The 19,225-nt window shown below is 32.0% G+C and overlaps 3 protein-coding genes across 3 annotated transcripts in view; 1 reads left to right on the top strand and 2 right to left on the bottom strand.

The window, feature by feature from the left end:
* LOC136984414 (S1 RNA-binding domain-containing protein 1-like) overlaps positions 1-383 on the bottom strand; it is a 38,429-nt gene extending 38,046 nt beyond the window's left edge. Inside the window, exon 1 of the mRNA XM_067281382.1 lies at positions 252-383. Coding sequence (XP_067137483.1) covers positions 252-383 — 132 coding nt within the window. The remainder of the gene's footprint in view (positions 1-251) is intronic.
* Positions 1-19,225, bottom strand: part of LOC136984439 (heat shock protein 60A-like) — a 181,905-nt gene that overhangs the window by 125,955 nt on the left and 36,725 nt on the right. The gene's annotated exons all lie outside the window — the stretch shown is intronic.
* LOC136984413 (uncharacterized) lies at positions 11,157-18,068 on the top strand. Its single transcript, XM_067281381.1, has 4 exons — positions 11,157-11,479; positions 11,524-12,511; positions 12,716-13,741; positions 17,847-18,068. Exons 1-4 carry the CDS (start codon positions 11,157-11,159, stop codon positions 18,066-18,068), a joined length of 2,559 nt encoding a protein of 852 aa, XP_067137482.1.

Here is a 19,225-nt window from a genome sequence, read left to right as displayed (position 1 = left end):
ATTTTTTTTATATCTGAATTTCTCTATGTAGACTTTAATATTAAGAATGTTTTTTCTTTTGTTTCTTTTTTAAAATAAGTTTTACAATAAATATTTCTAAAATTGAAATAAAACATTTAGCCAACCTGATGGTGTTCAAAAAGATAATGAAAGAAATTCAGATATAGACAATATATTTATATTTTCTTTTTTATCATATATATAAACTTTAGGATTTTTCTAATAGAAATTCTATTAAAAAATTTATTTACATTTTCTAAACTTTCTTTATATGTGCTGGGTACAACAATTATTTCTTCATCTGCCTTGTTTACTTTAGATTTTGCTGTTTGTCTTTTTTTAGCAGGTTTTTCCAATTTTGGCTTTTTACTATTAGGTGGCATGATCTTGTATCAGTATGTTCAAATGAAGTAAAATATTTTCTTCCTTAAATTAAACAAACTTTCAATCAATTTTTTATGATTGTAATAATATTAACAAAATTTGTTTTAGATTCATAATTCTTTTCTATAATTTTAAAACAAATTCATAGCAATATTAAAGCAATTTATTCTTAAAATAAAATCCTATTTAATTTAATATATATATTCATTGTAAGTCTTATGAAACAAATTTTTGATAAACAGATCAATATCAATAGCTCTACTTGTCTATGAATATTTTTAGAAAAAAAATATAATTGAAATAATATTTAACAATAGTTTTTATATTTAGTTAAAATCATTCAATTTTATGTGAAGTTTAAAGTATACCAGAATTTTGTTTCTTATATAGCATGATTCTACACTAAAATAACTTTTTAAAATTTGTATAAATTCAAAAATTTATTGGAGTTTTTGATTTAGTATGTATACCATAAGAAATATATGGAAGGTTGAATTCTAAAGTGAACAAAGTCCAAATCATAATTTGTTTTATTACCTACACCGTATTTAAATTATTTGTAATTTTTCTATATATTTTTCTTTGAAAAGATGATGCATTATAGATTACTTTAAGTACCCATAATACACATTAAAGTACTTTGATTTCTTTTTAAGATAAATTAAATTCTTAAGTAACTCACTACTTCTAAAATACACTGGCGTGCAAAACTTAAGTAACAATGTAATTTTCAAGCAGACATCCATGAAATTGTAAAAAAAAGCTTGTTGCGATCAGTACAATGAACAGCCAATTCAGTAGAAAGGTAATTCATTTGAAGGAAGAAGACATCGTGGATGACGTAAGGACATAAAATGCGTGCAATCAGCATGCACATTGCAAGACTATAATAAGAAGGCAGCTTTGATTCCATACTGTATGCATTATATTCATTTTTGCACTTGTATGCTTTCTTTATTCCTTAAATACAAAACACTGTCTCTGTTTTCCAAATTTCGTGTCTCCTAGGTGATTTCTTGCAGAGTTACGGCAAAAATACAATTGTTGCTTAAGTTTTGAACCAGTGTAGTTTGGATTGACTTCTGTATCATACTTATGAGGATGATGCAGGTGTTGGATGCCCAGAGGATTTAGGAATAAAATTTAAAATAAAAAAGATTTTGTCTTGAACAACAAATCTAAGATTACATTTTATTAATGAATAATTCAATATCAATAAATTATTTTAGTTCTTATTACAATAAAAAAAAATGAATGCTTGGTTATCAATCACTTACTTATAAGAGATTACCACAATATCCAAAAATCCAGCAAAAAAGAACACTAATAAAACATTTTCAACTGATGGTTATCATCAGGTCTATAATGAAATTACTGTCAAACAAAATAGAAATTTACAAATTTGAATAAACGACACAATTACTTGATAATACCTGATAAAGTTTGGTTGAAAATATTAGTTTTCTTTTAAGTGTTGATCTTTTTTGTTGGATTTTTGATTATTGTGGTGATTTCTTACTTATACAGCCAGTTCCTTTGATTGTTTTTTATATACTTATACTATATGACTGTGAATTGTTCTAGAAGAAAGATCATAGTTTGGATATTTGAGTTTGTTCTTGAAGCTTCCTTCCAGATGTATTGACAATGTGCAAATTACAAATTATTTACATAATTTCTACAATTGAAAAATATAATTTATAACATATTTACAATTTAAAATATACCTATAATAATGTATTCATGTAAAGATTAAGCATAATCAGTTTGCATAGTACAGTACATACATAATATATAGTGTATATATTGTAAAATCAGGAACTTATAGTTAGTAAGTACCAAGGCAAAATCGGGACAAAATGAATAAAATCCATGTTTCCAATACTCTTTTTAGACCTTGTTTCCTTTTTATTACTTTATTCCTTCACATAATTTTTCATCTACAGTAAATTAAATACTCCTATTTTTACTTGAAACTCTTGCTCTTTTTTTGACTAACCAAAATGGGCTCTACAACTTAAGTTCAAAAAATAAACCACATCTGTCGCAACACATGAAATAAGCCTAAGTCTTTGTGAGGCTTATCTGAGATATTAGAACTGGGCAAACTATTAATGTAGATCAAAATCCTCTAGGCATAATCTACAAATTAATTAGGAACAGCTATGTGGAGAGATGGCATAGGCTCTGGTATAATCTTATAATCTCGAGTCCCTCTCCTAACCACATTTCCCGAACTGCCCTATCCCAATGAATCAACTGGATCAGACTCACCAATCTTTTTATTCAGAAGAGATTTTTCAATATTCTCTATTCCACATACCAGTTTTATTTTATTTTTATTTAAGCCTATGGATAAGATAAATTAAGATTTACAAAACTATGTACAAATGTCTATACAATAAGGGAAAGATTATGTATCCATGACTTGGCATCCTCTGAGACATGATGTATTTCCTCAAGAGGCCCTGGGAAGCCATAGATAGGACAATCAGTTGCTATGTGTATCATGGTTTAGAGGGATATACATTTACATGAAGGGTCTATTGATCACTACCATTTATTGAAGAGATATTTGCAGCATTCATGATTAATCCTTACTCTATTAAGTGTTGTCCATGATTTTCTTGGGAGATTGAATCCTGGTTGCCTCTTTTCAGGGTCAATAATTAGGCATTAGTAAAATCAAGAAAATTCCATTCCTCCTTCCATGCTACAGATATGTTGAATTGTGTTTCTTGCAATATTTTAACCTCTTTTCATATTGATTTCCTCGATTTTAATCTTTCCTGAGGTGGACTGAGAAGGAGGTTTCTGATAGGGTATAATTCATTTTCTATGATTTTATATTCTTTTAATTAGAGGTTTTTCTTCTAAAAGAGGAGGGAGGATGTTTGCCAATACTGGAAATCAAGAGTAGGAGTTGAACAGTGTGTTTCAGAAACTGTCCTCATTGTTTTGTTAAGTTCTACATCAATCAACTTTGTGTGTGTGATGCTGTTCCCAGCTGCAGTACAGTATTCAGAGACTGGGTACACTAAGGAAAGAGCTGAGATTCTTAGTGTTTGCACTTCACAACTGTGTTATCCCTGCAAGACAAAATATGAAATTGTTGCGAGTTTCCAACTTCTTTCTTGTTCCTTCTAGATGTGTATTATAAGTAAGGCTTTAAGGATAGCAATAACTTTGGTTTCCTTCCAAAATTTTGGAACTCTACCTGAAGTAATGATGGTTGACATCAAGTTTAATAACCAGGTTCTCCCAATGAGACCCATTTCAATTAAAAATTTGAGCAAAATGTTACCTACCTATTCCAGCTGCTTTACTCCTTTTAATAAATTGAAGAGCTCTGACTGAATTTCCTCTCTAGTGTCTTTGTAGACTAAGTCCGTGCCCAGTTGTTTTAAGTTTCTCTGTGTAGTTTTCTTAAGATTCTTCTTGTTTTTCTGAAGGCTTAATCCTAGATGACTCTGTTAATGAGGTAGCTATTTGATCTGAAATTACATTAGGACTAGGGTGATTGGTAGTGTTTGCTCCCTCAAACTTACATAACATGGCCCAACTCTTTCTGCTGGAATGAACTAAATTCCTCCCTTCTGTTAATTTTATCCACTTGTCTTTTCTTATTGTGTCCAGTCTTTGGATAAGTTTATTTGCAATTTCTGACTGTTCTGTTCTTTTGTAATCCTGGAATAGTTAGTTTGTGAGATTATCCCATCTTGATATGCACTCCCCATAACAACCTCTTGGGCTATTTGTCTTTGCTGCTTTCGTGATTAACCTCATAAATCTTGCATATTGTGAAGTAGAAAGTGGGATTCTGTTAATATTTTCTTCTATTACTTTCCTATAGCCTTCCCAGTGAGCTTTATTTAGATTCCATCTGGAAATTTGAGGGTCAGTTGTATATGGGATGCTGATACCAATTTCTGTAATAATTGGTCAGTGGAATGAGCCTAGTATCTCGTGATGTTGGAATAGGTATGTAATGATCATTTTTAGTTGCCAGACAGAGATCAAGATTGTAAATTTGTCTCCATCTCCCAGAAAAAAAGGAACCTCTAGCTTTTGGATAATATACTAGATATAAATTGTTTTCAATAATTCAGTAAGTTTAATACCATTGTCATTTTCAGATGAATAGTCCCAGTCTGAATGGTGTGAATCGAAGTCACCCTTATAAACAGTTGGGTTTTCAATTGGAAGAATCTGTTCTGTCCAATTTTTTAAAGGAAGTTTATGCACATTGATGATATTCAGGTCTATCTTGATGCTGATGTAGAATGTGCCATGTTTGGTAGAGATAGTTTGTTCTTTTATGCTGTCTCTTGCATAAGTGGCAAGTCCATATTTTGGATGATTTTAGGCTATGATTAAGTTAAAGTTCGGAATATGTATTGGATTGAGTTTATCTTTCTCTTTATGTTTCCTCTGGGAGTATTAGGCAATTGAAGTGTTCTATGGTTGCCTTTCATTTATGCTGCCAATGGTCCTCACCTCTGTAGCCATGGCTTGGTTATCCCCCATAGTACCATCAAAGTTCATATCATTTATTAAGCAAAAGGGATTCCATGTTCACCCACAACTGAAATAGACAGGAGTTCAAGGGAGAATGCCAATAAAGTCTGTCTTCTGGAGATAGTATTGGTCAGCCATGATGGCTTAAGCCAGAGGGCCCATGGCATCTATCATCTTCCTCCATCATAAAGGTCACTCCTGACATGGAGCAGACACCTTTTGCTGCCACACCGCATAGTTGGCAGACGTTACTTGTAGATGGGGTTGTAGAGGAGTCATTGATATTCCTTATAGGTTTTATCTGCCATCTTCTTTACCAGTAATCTCTGGTGGGAGCCCTTTACTGGGGGGGCAAATAGCCAGACCAGCTGTACCCAGTTTTTTTAATGAGATGTTTACTCCTCCCCTCCCTTTTTGCATCTGAGCTTGGAACTGGCATGGGCAGAGTTACACACCACAGTGTATATGTCCTTGCAAGGAAACAAAGAAATTCATTAAGGCAAAAACAATAAGGTTTCTGCTGCTACAACTATACCTTTCCTCCTTCCATCAGGGCTGATTAGAAAAAAATCAAATATCATGACAAACCATATACTCCAGCCATTAAAATAGACAATCATACAATAAATTATGTAGAACACTTTAAACAGTTAAGACAAATTGTTTATTCAACAATAAGAACAGATAAGGAAACTGAATTCAGAATTGTCAATTCATGTAAAAACTATTGAAACATGAAAAACTAGGTGTAAAAAATTTTTAATCCTTTCAACTTCAAGAGTAAAATATTCAATAGTCATACAACCAGTGGTGTATCCTGGATTTTGAGATTATGGATGTTGTTCAAGACTGATTCAGAGGTGATCAACGCACATGCTCTGTTGATTTTTGAGAATGTTACTCAATTATCTTATAATTACTTTAGTTACCTAATCTTACCCAACTGAAATCATGCAATGTTCATTATTATATTTATTTTTATTTAAAGTAACAAAACCAATTGTTTTGGTATCAAAGGGGTTCTGCAGCACCACAAGCACCCCTCTCGGATACAGTCTTGCTACCCACTTTTACCTAATCTTCATTCAAACTCGATGCTTAACATCAAAATAAACGAGTCCAAACTTGCTAAAGAGCAATAGAGGAACACAACGGGAATATCAAAAAGAGATAAAGTCCAAGCCTCTACTATAAGAGAGAAAACAAAAACAATTCTCAAAATCCTTAAAAGAGAAAAGGGTCGTGCATTAATGCAAAAACACTATTACCAGGACAAATCATCAACAGATTGGTTCCCCACATATGACAAAAGAAATCTTGGTCAACAAAGGAAAGATGGAAACGAGATAATTTCCCATCTCGACAATACTTAAGATGCACAACTGCGAGCAGAAATGAAAACAATTGGAAGAAGCCTTTGCCAGCTGCGAGACAAGCTAATAATATACAACTCAAACTGAATCAATAACAATATTGATGTTATGTTTTGTAACTTTTCATCTCATTTAACTATTGTTATACTCTTCTCATCACTTCATAAAATGTGAAATCTTTCCACTAAATATTGAATCAAAATGTCATTATACACATTATTTGATATGAACTTGTATTTTGATTGATATTCATGGTACATTATAAGAATATTTATTTAAAAAGAAAAAACCTTTGATTTCAAAATGAACAGAATACTTCTCATTCGTCTTCTATAACAAGATAAAAATATGAACAATTCGTAATTTGTGTTACAAACAATACAAATTATTTTTAGTATTTTGAAATTTTAATACTTTTTATTATTATTGAAAATAAAACGTAACGAACTGAAATTATTGATTATACTCAAACGTCTAACACCAAAACAATTGTATCTTCGAAACACTTCGTACGTTTGTTAATCAGTGTTGCCAGATCTTTTACAATTTTTATTTTTACTGTAATACAATTATCTAGAATGTATTTATATTTAAAATAAATAAAACGTAAAATACGTATTATATATATATATATAATACGCAAATTAACACTTTATATAAAACATTTCTCTTGTTAAATCTAAGTACTGTATTGATTCATACACCTATGTCCTTATTATCTACAATATATTGGATAAACGACTACTAAAACATATCGAATTATTAGGACTTATTGTACGGGTGTACGAATTAAGGAAACTCATTCAGAAAAAACTATCTTTATTATTCACCTGTACACACTATGTTTGTGTTCGGACCTTAAGGTCCGGGTTAATGTTACCCTAGATATCGAGATGGCGGCTCGTCTCCGATTCCAGAAAAACAGAAGCAAGGAAACAGTGGGGACGCACGTTCTAACCTAACCTAACCTATTCTAATAAATTACCATAATTATTAGAATAGGTTAGGTTAGAATGTGCGTCCCCACTGTTTTCTTTCTTCTGATTGCTGGGATCGGAGACGAGCCGCCATCTCGATACCTAGGGTAACATTAACCAAGGTCCCTCAGCAGGTTTACATTAACGAGGTGCTAAAACAAGATTTTATAAAATTAAAACAATATTCTAAAAACCTTTTCCCTGACAATAATACAATTAAAATGACTTACAGATTTTTGGTAGATAATTACACAAAGATTTAAATAAATCAATAGGAAAATTCTTATCATATTCAAACAATAAACCTCTATATAATAAACACAAACTAACACTTAAGCATTTAAGTATTTTAAAAAGGTGGTTAAAACATTTTCTTAAACTTACATATCCTTTGCTTGTACACAGTGGCAGATTTACAGCACTTTGAAAGAAGTGGCCAGCTGGTCGAACAGTCAAGGTGGCAGCCTACTGCTTTGAGGGACCCGGGTTCGAATCCCGACGGGTCAGGAATTTTTCGGGGGTGGTCCGTCCGGATATGTCGGACCCTGTCCCTCACCACCCGGCCGCCCCATTGTGGGCCTGGCCGAACCCATAATCGGCTTGCTTAATTAAAGAGGCCCTCTTAGTGCCCATAGGACGTAAAGAGTGAAAAAAACACTTGAGAGGCCCCAGGCGCAATTCAATTTTGAGGCCCCCTCTAAATATTTTCACTACGCCTACACCATACAATGTGCATTCTACGCGCACGTGTTTTACTCTGGAAGGCGCTATACCGGTGGTCCAAAAAAGTGAGACATAGGGAAATAACATTGAAAATTAACCAATATAAAATTACAACTGCCTGGCTATATTTAAAAGATTACTGATGCTCAGTATTAATTATGAAAATTGAAACTTATTGATACAAAAATGATTAAATTTCAATAAGTAAAAGTGTTAAAAACAAAAAAATCTAGTAATCCATGGATTAAAAAAAAATAATTTATTTTTAAATTTGCCAGCGATTTGTATTTCAAAAATCTAGTAATTAACGAATAATAAATTTATTTATCATTCGTAGATTACAAATAAATTAAAAATAAATCTAGTAAATTATTTGTATATAAAATTTATTTGTAAATTATTATAATAGATTTCACTATTGTTTGGTAAACAGTTAGGGGTGATTTAATCAAGGAAATATTGCTAAATTATTAATTATTTTTATTATGAAAAAATAATAATTAATTAAAATATTTTTTTTTTAATTTTGAGAACTGAATTTTAAGGCCCCCGGCGTGCACCTGTGCAGAAATTCGCCACTTTCTTTCGATGGGGTGTTAATATGGAGTGTTCAGCACAAGTAGGTTCTATACTCCGAGTAGGTTGTTTTTGATCGCTAGGCGACCGAAGAGCTGGCCTTATTGATTGACCAATACGCGCGCGGGGAAAGAACTTTTATGGGAAGCCGGCCCCTATTCAGACGTCACCGACGCGGAGAAAACCCGGAAAACTCCACACGCCGCCAGCCCGTCCGAGCGAGGCGCGAATCCACGAGCGAACTTCCAGTATGCAGTCCACTCAAAGTGTGGGGACGAAGTCCGCTCGGCCAATCTACCACTGCTTGTACAGGTACAGTGTAATTACATCATCTCTAATTTCATTCCCTTCATAAATCTCCCCACTTGTTACTCCCCCTGTCGATAATACTGTTCCATGATTGGTGGCTTTCTCTTCCCAAGTTATTATTGATTCTATTGTTTTGTTTTTTAAGTAAATATGTTCGTATAGTTGTCGTTTAAAATTATTTATTTCTTGTAACTGTATTTAAATCTATTTCACACCCTTTTTTATTGTAGTGTTCTGCTACTGCCGAATTTGCATAATTTCCTTTGATGGCTCGAATATGTTCCTTTATACATATTTATACGTATAATTTTCATTTTGTTTCTCCTATACTGTATATGTTTTTCTTTGTCCACAATTGCAAACAAATGAATATACTACTTTTTTTTCTTCTGTTATTTCCTGTTTTTTTATTATTTCTATGATATAAATATATTTTGGTTGAGTCCAGTTTTTCCGGTATTAAATTTATTTTATTAGCTAATATTTTCTCAACTCTTTCAAATAATTTTGATATATACATTAATTTCACAAAATGTTTTTCTTTATCAAATTGTCTTTTTCCTCCTTGTACTGTACGTCATTAACTATCTTCTGTATCCATTTTCCAAGTAGTATCTTTAGGTAATCGTTTAGTAGGCCTATGAACATTTTTATTATTTTTATAATTTCTGTTTTTTAGTTTTCTAATGTACAGTACTTGTTCTATTTCTTATTTTATCTACATATATTTTAAATATATTAAATTTCATACTTATTGGTACAATTGACTTATAATTAAGAAGTTTAGGTATCTGCATAGGCTTGACATATTTTTTATTTACTAATTTATCTTCTTTTCTTTCTATCGTTATATATAAATAATTGATACTGTTTTGTCTTTCAGTTTCTATTTCAAACTGGATATTTGCTTTAATTTATTCTAATATTAGCTTCTCATTTGTTTTTCTATTGTTAAATATGATAACACAATCATCCACATACCTATTGTAAGATTCGACACCATATGTATTTCTAATCTTTTCGTCAATCTCTATCATAAATATTTCTGCCAATCTGCCAATTGGACCTATACATGTTCTCATCGGTATTCCATCAGTTTGGGTGTAAAAGTTTTCATCAAACTGAAAATAATTATCATCTGTTACCAATAAACATAATTTGATTATCCATTGTGGAGCATTTATTCTTAATAACGAAGTTTTAATATCTTCTTTAGTTATATTAGGATACATATTTTTTGTATCTAACGATACTAATTTCGTGTTGTTATTAAAAATTATTTTATCACTTTTTAATCTATTTAACAATTCATCTACACTTTTAAGGCTATATTTTGATATTTCCAGTGAATTTAGCTTATTTTTTAAAATAATTTTTCTAAATTAGAATATATGTAGTTTTTAACGTCTATTAAAAGTCTATACTTAACTGGTTCCTTATGTGTTTTCACTCTTATATTAAATCTTAGTGTTCAATTATCTTCTCTTTAATGTCTTCTTCCGTTATTGATTGTTGTGTTTTTATTTTTTTTCAATTCGGTATCCAATAACTTCAACTGGTTTATAATTGAGTCCTTTTTCAATTACTCATGTCTTCCTTCTTGTATCAATTCCTTTATTACCTCTTTTTTCTTTTCCGTTTTCATAATTACTACCTGTTTTGTCATGTCACCTTGCAATAATTCCAGATTATTATTTACTAAAAATGTTTTTACGTTATTAAGTGGTCTTTTATAAGTTCTTACGTTATTAAGTTGTCTTTTATAAGTTATTACTTTATTTATTGTTTTTAAATTTCGTTTCTGATCCTTTATTATATTTTGCATACCAAATCATCTGGATCCGAGGTAAATCTTATAACTGAATACACAGAAACAAGAAGAGCAGTTTCCCCAAATACTTCAGGTGAGAATTCTAAATCTACTAAATTAATCGAGACAACTAATCCAAAGTCTCCAGACATCTCAACTACAGAGCTATGGTTAAAGATTGTCGAACTCATTACGGCTAGTAACCAAAAGATTGATAACCAATTTACGTCTATTCGAGAAGAAATTAATAATATTCACAGTGAAATATTGGAATTTAAAAAACAACTTCAACTGGTGAATAAAAAATATGATAAAATTGAACAAGATTTGACTAAACTGCATACTTATACAGAACAAACGCAATTTAGAATGGATGCCATGACTAACTCTATTAATAATAATAAGCTAATAATTTATGATTTTACAAACATTATGAAAGACAAAAACCATAAAGAAATTCTAGCCTTTCTTACATTCGTCTCAAAAATGCCATTTAACGAAAAAGAGGATATAAAACTTATTCATGACATTCCCAATTCTAGAATCAACATTAAGTGTATAACACTAAAATCTGAACAAATACGTAATACTATATTGATGAATTTTAATAATCTGAGACAAAATAAATTATTGGGAGAATGGCAAAATGTAAATGTGGCGGCGGATTTAGTCAAAGATTCACGCCTGCGAAGAAAAATGCTTTTACCACATTATATCGACCTAAAAAAACGTGGATTTCAAATTAAACTAAGAGATGACTATTTCTTATTAAATCAGCATAAAATTACTTACAGCTTAGTACAACAACAGTTGGTTTACGTAAAAGATTTTTTAGAGTATATCCCTTCAACAGATTTATTAACTCGACCACCCTAAATAACGCAAAAGTAGAACTAAATAATGAAAAAGCTCAACAAGATAATCTGTTACGTATAATTAATTGGAACTGCCAAGGTCTAGGAAAAAAAATTAAAAGTAATAACCTTGCTTACCTTCTTAATAACAATCATATAATAGGTATCACCGAAACTTGGATTACTAATCCGAATATTAAATGGGACAATAATAATGATCAATTGAATATCTTTTTAACTACTGCTCGAAAACCTGATGGACCTGGCCGTCCGTATGGAGGTTTATGTTTACTGATTAAAAAAAATATTGGTGAAATTAAATTTAAACAAGAAACTGATAATTATATAATGGTTTTACTACAGGTTACGAATTCAACTATAACATTGTTATTTAAAAAACATTTAATAATTTTATTGATATACGTCCCTCCAGAACAACCAGAAACTATGAAAAAAATATTTGACCAATACGAAAAATGGAAGCACATTTCACCATACACTATCATTATAGGTGATATGAATGCTAGAATAGCTCAGCTAATGGATACCATATACTACGGCCCCAATACCTTAATTAATAATACTCGAGAATCCAAGGATAAAAAATACAATAAAGTTGGTCTGCAACTGCTTGACCATACTCACCGTTTACAACTATACATTATGAATGGAAGATTGCGATTTGATTACCCTTCGGAATTTACATGTATAAATTATAATGGATGCTCTGTTATAGATTTAACAATTTGTTCAGAACTTATGTCGGACCTGTGCGCATCTATTCAAGTGTTGAACTGTGATATGTCTGACCATTTCCCGACCTGTACCTCCTTTGAGATATCAAATAAAACTACTACTAAGAAAGAACCTTTATTCCATCAAACAATTTATTATGATTACCAAGCATATTTATCACAGATTAGCGAATATATCAAGAACACTATGATTAGTGAAGAAAATAATGGCAACGAAAAATACTTACAACTGGTAAATTTAATCAAACAGTTTATAAAAATTAGATCTCTCAAACGACGACAAATTTCTACATTCAAAAAACCTTGGTATGACTTCCATTGCTATGTGGCGAAAAGAAAGAAAAATAAAGCCTTACAACAATTTAGACTAAACTTCTCAAATGAATCATTTACGAATTATAAAAAATTAAAAACAATATATTTTAATTTATTAAAGTCAAAAAAGATCAACTACTTCAAGAATTTACAACATAAGTTGATTTCTACAAAAAATACTGATTTTTTCTGGACAACTATTCAGAGACTAAGGAGGAAAAAACTAGATTATCGAATAAATATAGAAACTTCAACTTGGAATAAATTTTTTAATAGATTTCCAAACATTATTAGACCACCATCTCCAAATTCCTTCATTCCGAATAATGATTTATTCGATCTGCCGTTTACCTCTGATGAACTTGAAGATTCAATTCGAAAGCTGAAATTAAAGTCTGCTCCTGGTATGGACCTAATAACTTCCAGATTCATTAAAGCATTACCACCATCGGGCAAACAAATATTACTAGACTCATTTAACTTCTTTTACAAAACGTCTAAATATCCAGAAAATTGGAATACAGCTAAACTAATTATGATCTACAAAAAAGGAAACCGTTTAGAACCTGAGAACTACAGACCAATAGCTCTTCTCCCAGTACTAAGGAAATGTTTTACATCTATTCTTGTAATCCGGTTTCAGCGATGGACTCAAGAAATAAACCTTAATTCAAAATTTCAATACGCTTTCACTAAATCCAGAGGAACGGAATTTGCTATTTTTCTTTTATCTTCGATTATTCAAATATATTTACAAAAAAAACGAAGAAAAATTTACGCTGCCTTTATTGATATCTCTAAAGCTTTTGACTCTGTCCATGTACCGACTCTAGTCAACAAATTAAAACAATGTGGTGCAGGTAGCTGCTTCTCAGGCTCGATTATGAATCTTTTTTCTTTCTATAAACTATATATCGTGAATGACAAAGTAAATAATCCAGAAATAATTACAAATCGCGGACTGCTTCAAGGTGAACCTCTATCTCCGTATCTTTTTAATTTTTACATAAATGACATAAATAATCTATTTGACAAGGACAATGAAGGAATATATATCAACGGCCGTACCTTCCACCATATCATGTATGCAGATGATCTGGTATTATTAGCACCTACTCGTATAACATTGCAACATAAAATCGATAAAGTAAATAAATACCTATTGTCGTTATATTTATCGATCAATGCTTCCAAAACAAAAATAATCATATTCAGAAAAAATACTAAATTATCTAATCAAGAAACAGGTTTCTACTTAGACGGCAGACCTCTCGAAATTGTCAGCAGTATAAAATACTTGGGAATAACTTTTAATTGGAACGGATTATATCAACAGCACCTGAAAGTACTTACTGCAAAAATTAATACATTAATTGATAATACTATATATTTATGTTCAACGTTAAAAATTTCTGATTTAAAACTTCAAATTAAAATTTTCAATGCTACTATTCTCCCTTCTCTTTTTTACGCCAGCCCGGTGTGGGCTCTTGATTATTTTTATAAATTAGAAAAATTCCACATTAACTACTTACGTAAAATATTTAAACTTGAGAGAACGGTACCAGGTTATTCAATCCGAGCAGAAACTAATAGAATCCAAATATTTCCTTGGTTTCTAAAGAGACTAATAAGATTTTATCATCGACTTATATATACAGATGACGAAAATATAAAATTTTTACACCAACAAATGTACCAAGCAAATGTCTTAAACCCTATTAAAGATACCTGGCAATTCAAATTCAATAACACTCTTCAACAGTATGGAATTTCAAGTGCATTGCTAGACGAATCAGACTTAAATTGGAAAAACAGTTATACTCTACTGATGGATTCGGCCATATCGCATTCAATAATTCAGGATCAAGATTCAATACTAAAATCAACCTATCATCCCTGGTATTCTGAGATTTTAAAAATTCCTTCTGATTCCAGATTTATTACAGCTGATATAAATATGAATATTAAACGATTATGCTTACAACTCCGGCTTAATAAATATTCCTTACTGGTTAATAATACATATATAAACTTTTCCAATCAAAACTGTTACTGGTGCAAAACAATCGACTTTTCTATTACTCATCTCCTGAAAGACTGTACAGCTATTAATAATTATCGTCAAAAATATCAAATAATAGAAATACTTGGCATGAATCAAAACTTAAATTACAAAACAAGAATTGGTAATCTATCAAAGAATGAAATGTACAAACTAAATAATTTTTTTACCCAAATTACCAACATACTTAACAATGATGTTAATAATCAAGTCTCAGAGAACGTCATTTAATAATAACTTCTTATATGTATAATTATATTTACCTTTTACTCAATTTACATGTAATAACAAAACTACTATATGTTGTACAACTAGATATTACGTGTTTCTTTCATGTTTAATTTACCCCCCTGTAACAAGGATATTCCTTATTACAATAAAGATTGATTGATTGATTATATTTTGCATACCTGCTCTTATTTTGTTTCTTTCCTCTTCGGGAATTTTCCATAATAGATGTTCTGTGAATACTGCAAAGCCTTCTATCTTCATTATCACTGGCCCATTAAAGTTCATTCCTAAATTTAATGTTCCTCTTATCTTTGAAATACCAGTTTCCAAACACCTCCGTCCGGACCGCACCCCTCTAAGTCGGGTCATGACCGGGGATACTATAGATTACTATCTACGGAATTTCGGGATTTTGAGTATATATCTGAACTGAGGGGACCGAGACGAGTTCAACGATACCCTACTTTTGGACCGGAGACGAAAAATAAAAAAAGTTATCATACTTTCTTCCGGCGATCGCGCGATGATAGGGAGTCGCGTCGCTCTCTCCGCTAAGTCGGCCTCGCTATCGCGATCGGGAGTCGCGTCGCTTGCCGTTAAAGTTGCCTTTAGTCAGTGGCGTAGCGTGGGTGTCAGCCGCCCGGAGCGAAGGAAAATTTCGCCGCCCCCTTAAAATTTCCCCCCTGACATAAAATACGGGGAATCTCTACAAGTCAGTACAGACGGTGTTGTCAGTCGCTACAATGACCAAGATGTCATTATTATACATTCATTTAAAGAAAGGGGATTCCCCAGTTTCGTCACAGAATAAGTAATGAAAAATTCCGTGCTCATTTCAATCGGTCCAAATTGTAGATGCGACAAAAATATGAAACGAAATGGTTCAAATTTTTACAAGATATTATTATTTATTGTGAAAAAATGCCGCCCCCACTACGCTACGCCGCTGCCTTTAGTAGACGTTTCCCCCCTTTTTTTTACTTTGTTCAATAACTACCGTGAATCAATAACTAGTGACGTTTACCACATGGCGGCCTGCCGGTGGCTCCCCTCCGGGAGGTCAGTCGAGAGCACGAACATTCGGAACGGCCGCCTCGTTCGCTGCCATAAGTAACCGAAATGGCGATCGCGCGATGATCGGAAGTCGCGTCGCTCTCTCTGCTCTTGTATCGCGTGTTTAACCCTACTGGAGATGACCGTAGTCCGACGTCATGGTTTGCAGACTTTACCGCAAGATGGCAGTACTAGCAACTATGGTGCCGTCTTCATGAGAGCATTAAAAAAGTATGGTAAGTGAAAAATTATGATAACTTTTTTATTTTTCGTCTCCGGTCCAAAAATAGGGTACCGTTGAACTCGTCTCGGTCCCCTCAGTTCAGATATATACTCAAAGTCCCGAAATTCCATAGGGGGTAATCTATAGTACACCCCCATGCCCTTTCCCAAGTGACGGTCCTGTAAATTTCGGTCTGATATGCAGGGCCGGATTTACATAAGGGCATTTGGGGCCTGTGCCCAGGGCCTCCACAAAACTAAAAAAAAAATTATGTTTAAACATAATTTTTTTTCTATTACCGCGACAGCCTAGTGTGGCCTAATCATGAGGACAACAGGCAGAGAAAACCAAACCCGGGAAAAAACCTATGAAACATCGGAAAATTTCGGGAAAAAATTTCACATAGGTATTTTTCAGTTAAATTAAAATAATTAGTTTTACACAATAATATATATATATGTTTACAATAACCTTATTTTTAAATGAAATTTACAACTTCCTAGTTCAAATCTAATTGAAAGTACAGTATTTTGTGTAAATTTTCTAAATCATCAAATTTGCCTACTCTTAAAGGGGGGATCCCCACCGAATTTGTGCCCAGGGCCCCTGGATTGGTAAATCCGGCCCTGCTGATGTTTCTCCTATCTTGGAAAAGACGTAGCTGGATTCAATCTGTAAGATCCCGCTCACTTTCACGATCTACGACCGGGAATGAGACAATTAAATCGTATCTATCACCCCGTTCTTCTGCATCCCCGGTCCTGGTTACGAAATAAGTCACCGATTTATTGGCCCTGGTTCGACAGCCAATTTCCATCGGAGGGTAAGGTCCAGGCCTCACAATAGTAAATTTTGCAGTGGCAATAAATGCAAGAAGTGCAACTCTGTTACCATAGAATCTAAATCTTAAATGTTTATATTTAAGATTTACAAGAAAATTCCAGAAAAATTGTTTTTAGAATTTTCTTGTAAAATTTTGATGTAATTATCGTCCTGGCTATGTGTAATTTTGTTCTTTTGTCGAAGTTGAATATAAGCAAATTCTTAGTCATTTCAAGACCCGCTGGATATCCTTATATCAAGTAATCGCACGAGTATTAGAAATGTATGAGCCACTAAAAAGTTATTTCTTATCTATTGAGAAGCCTCCAGTTGTGCTTAAATCATTCTTTGAAAACCCATTAAATAAGCATATATAATGTTTGTGCATTCATTAGCCTACAGTTTTCACCAAAGGTTTCTAAAAAACGGAAAAAGAATCTAATTGTGTTTATAGAAACAATGTCTATTTTGGAAGAAGTTTCTGATATTTTAAAAGTTAGGTTAGAAACAAATTTTCTCCATTGACAGTGAATAAAATTCTGAAGAAAAATGCAGAATTGGAGAAAGAATGCCGAAATATAAAAAGAAATTGCTTGATTATGTATGAAATTGGACTTGAATACTTAAATCACCGGACTGTTCAATTTTTGCAATTCAAAGTTTTTAATTGGATGTCACTTACAAAAATCCCTGTCTGGGAGGATTTTTATGGAAAGTATTGAATATCTAAATGAAAGGAATATCGCAATTGACGATTCGAAGTGCGTAAATTAGTATAGTTCTTTGAAAAATTATTTAAAAACAAATTCTAATTTAAATGAAAAATCAGTAAGTGAAAAATGGCTTGGTTGTTTTTAGGCAACAGTCAAGCCGGAATTACATTTTGAATTGCTTAAAATTTGCCAATACACGTTTTCAATTCCCGCACATAATGCCATCACTGAAAGAGCATTATGTCTGGTGGAACCTCAGTGGACAGATCAACGAAACAGAATGGAAATTGAAACAGTAAAAAGTCTGGTTATGATGAAATTCAACATTAACAATCGTAATTGTTTAGAATTTTATGATGAAATCTGAAGAAACAAACAACTGCTTAAAAGAGTCAGCACATCAGAAAAATATGATTTCGTGCAGCAACATTAATTAAAACGTGAACAATTACGGGAAAGTCACCTAAGTCGTACTGGTGCTTAAATCGTACCTCAATGATTTCAAAAGTACTTTATCCGCCATACAAATAGCAACAGTGTATAGTTGTACGGTTCGATTGTACTTATGCACATAGGCAATGCGCATCTGCGTTTCAAGGAATTAAGACTGTTTTTGGTAAACAAATTCATTTATAGTCGTTTGAGTGTAATTTTCATCTGGTGTGTGGAAGCTCCTAAGGTAAGAAAACACTAGTTAAATACATTTGGGTTTTTTAGTATAACATATATTTATTAGTGATTTGTTTGCCTCTTCCAGTTTTGTGAAAGATTTTTTAAAAATAGTTTTGGGGCTTTATGAACTGACATGGACGCTGTCTTATGTCGTACCCCCTTAAAGAAGATATGAAACAAAATTTTGTTAAATGTAAATTATAAAAAGAAGAATGCAAAACGAAAAAGGTGAAGAATAGTAAAAACAACGATTGGTTTTGTAAAATATGCAATGATATCCGTGAACAAAACACGATTCAATGTTTAAAATGCAAGTCTTGGATTCATGATGTATGCGGCGGAGTTACAAAACAAACAAAAACATGTGTTGTATTGACTGTAAATGAAGATATAGTTGTGTAGTTGTGTTAATAAAATATACTCGTTTAAACCATATTTTTATTTAATTTTAATTTGAGGTACGACTTAGGTAGTAGGTAGTACGACTTAAGGTACTGGTTTCCTTAGTCGTACCGATTTCAGTTTTTTTTAAAAGAATTCCAAATGTAACATACTGCTCTTTATGATCTTAATATTTGTGTTATAAATGAAGCAAGATTGATGAATCGTAACTTCAACTTCAATCCTAACCATGTATAATAAATTATTTGAAGCTTCGCCATTTAAAGATGAATATTTATTCACTTGCCACTGTATAAATTTACAATATTTAAATTTGGGATAAGATAAATTAATAAATGTATTATATAAAAATCTTTCAAAATAAATTACGATCTGGGTTAAAGAACTTAAGTAACGATTCCTTAACCAAGAAACATAATTTACATTCGATTTTTTTAAATAGCTGTAAGA

Source organism: Centruroides vittatus, unplaced genomic scaffold (genome assembly GCF_030686945.1).
Source record: "Centruroides vittatus isolate TY-2023 unplaced genomic scaffold, ASM3068694v2 contig_918, whole genome shotgun sequence".
NCBI classification, from domain to species: domain Eukaryota; kingdom Metazoa; phylum Arthropoda; class Arachnida; order Scorpiones; family Buthidae; genus Centruroides; species Centruroides vittatus.
The sequence above is the reverse complement of the archived record's forward strand: the minus strand, read 5'-3'. Positions and strand labels throughout refer to the sequence as shown.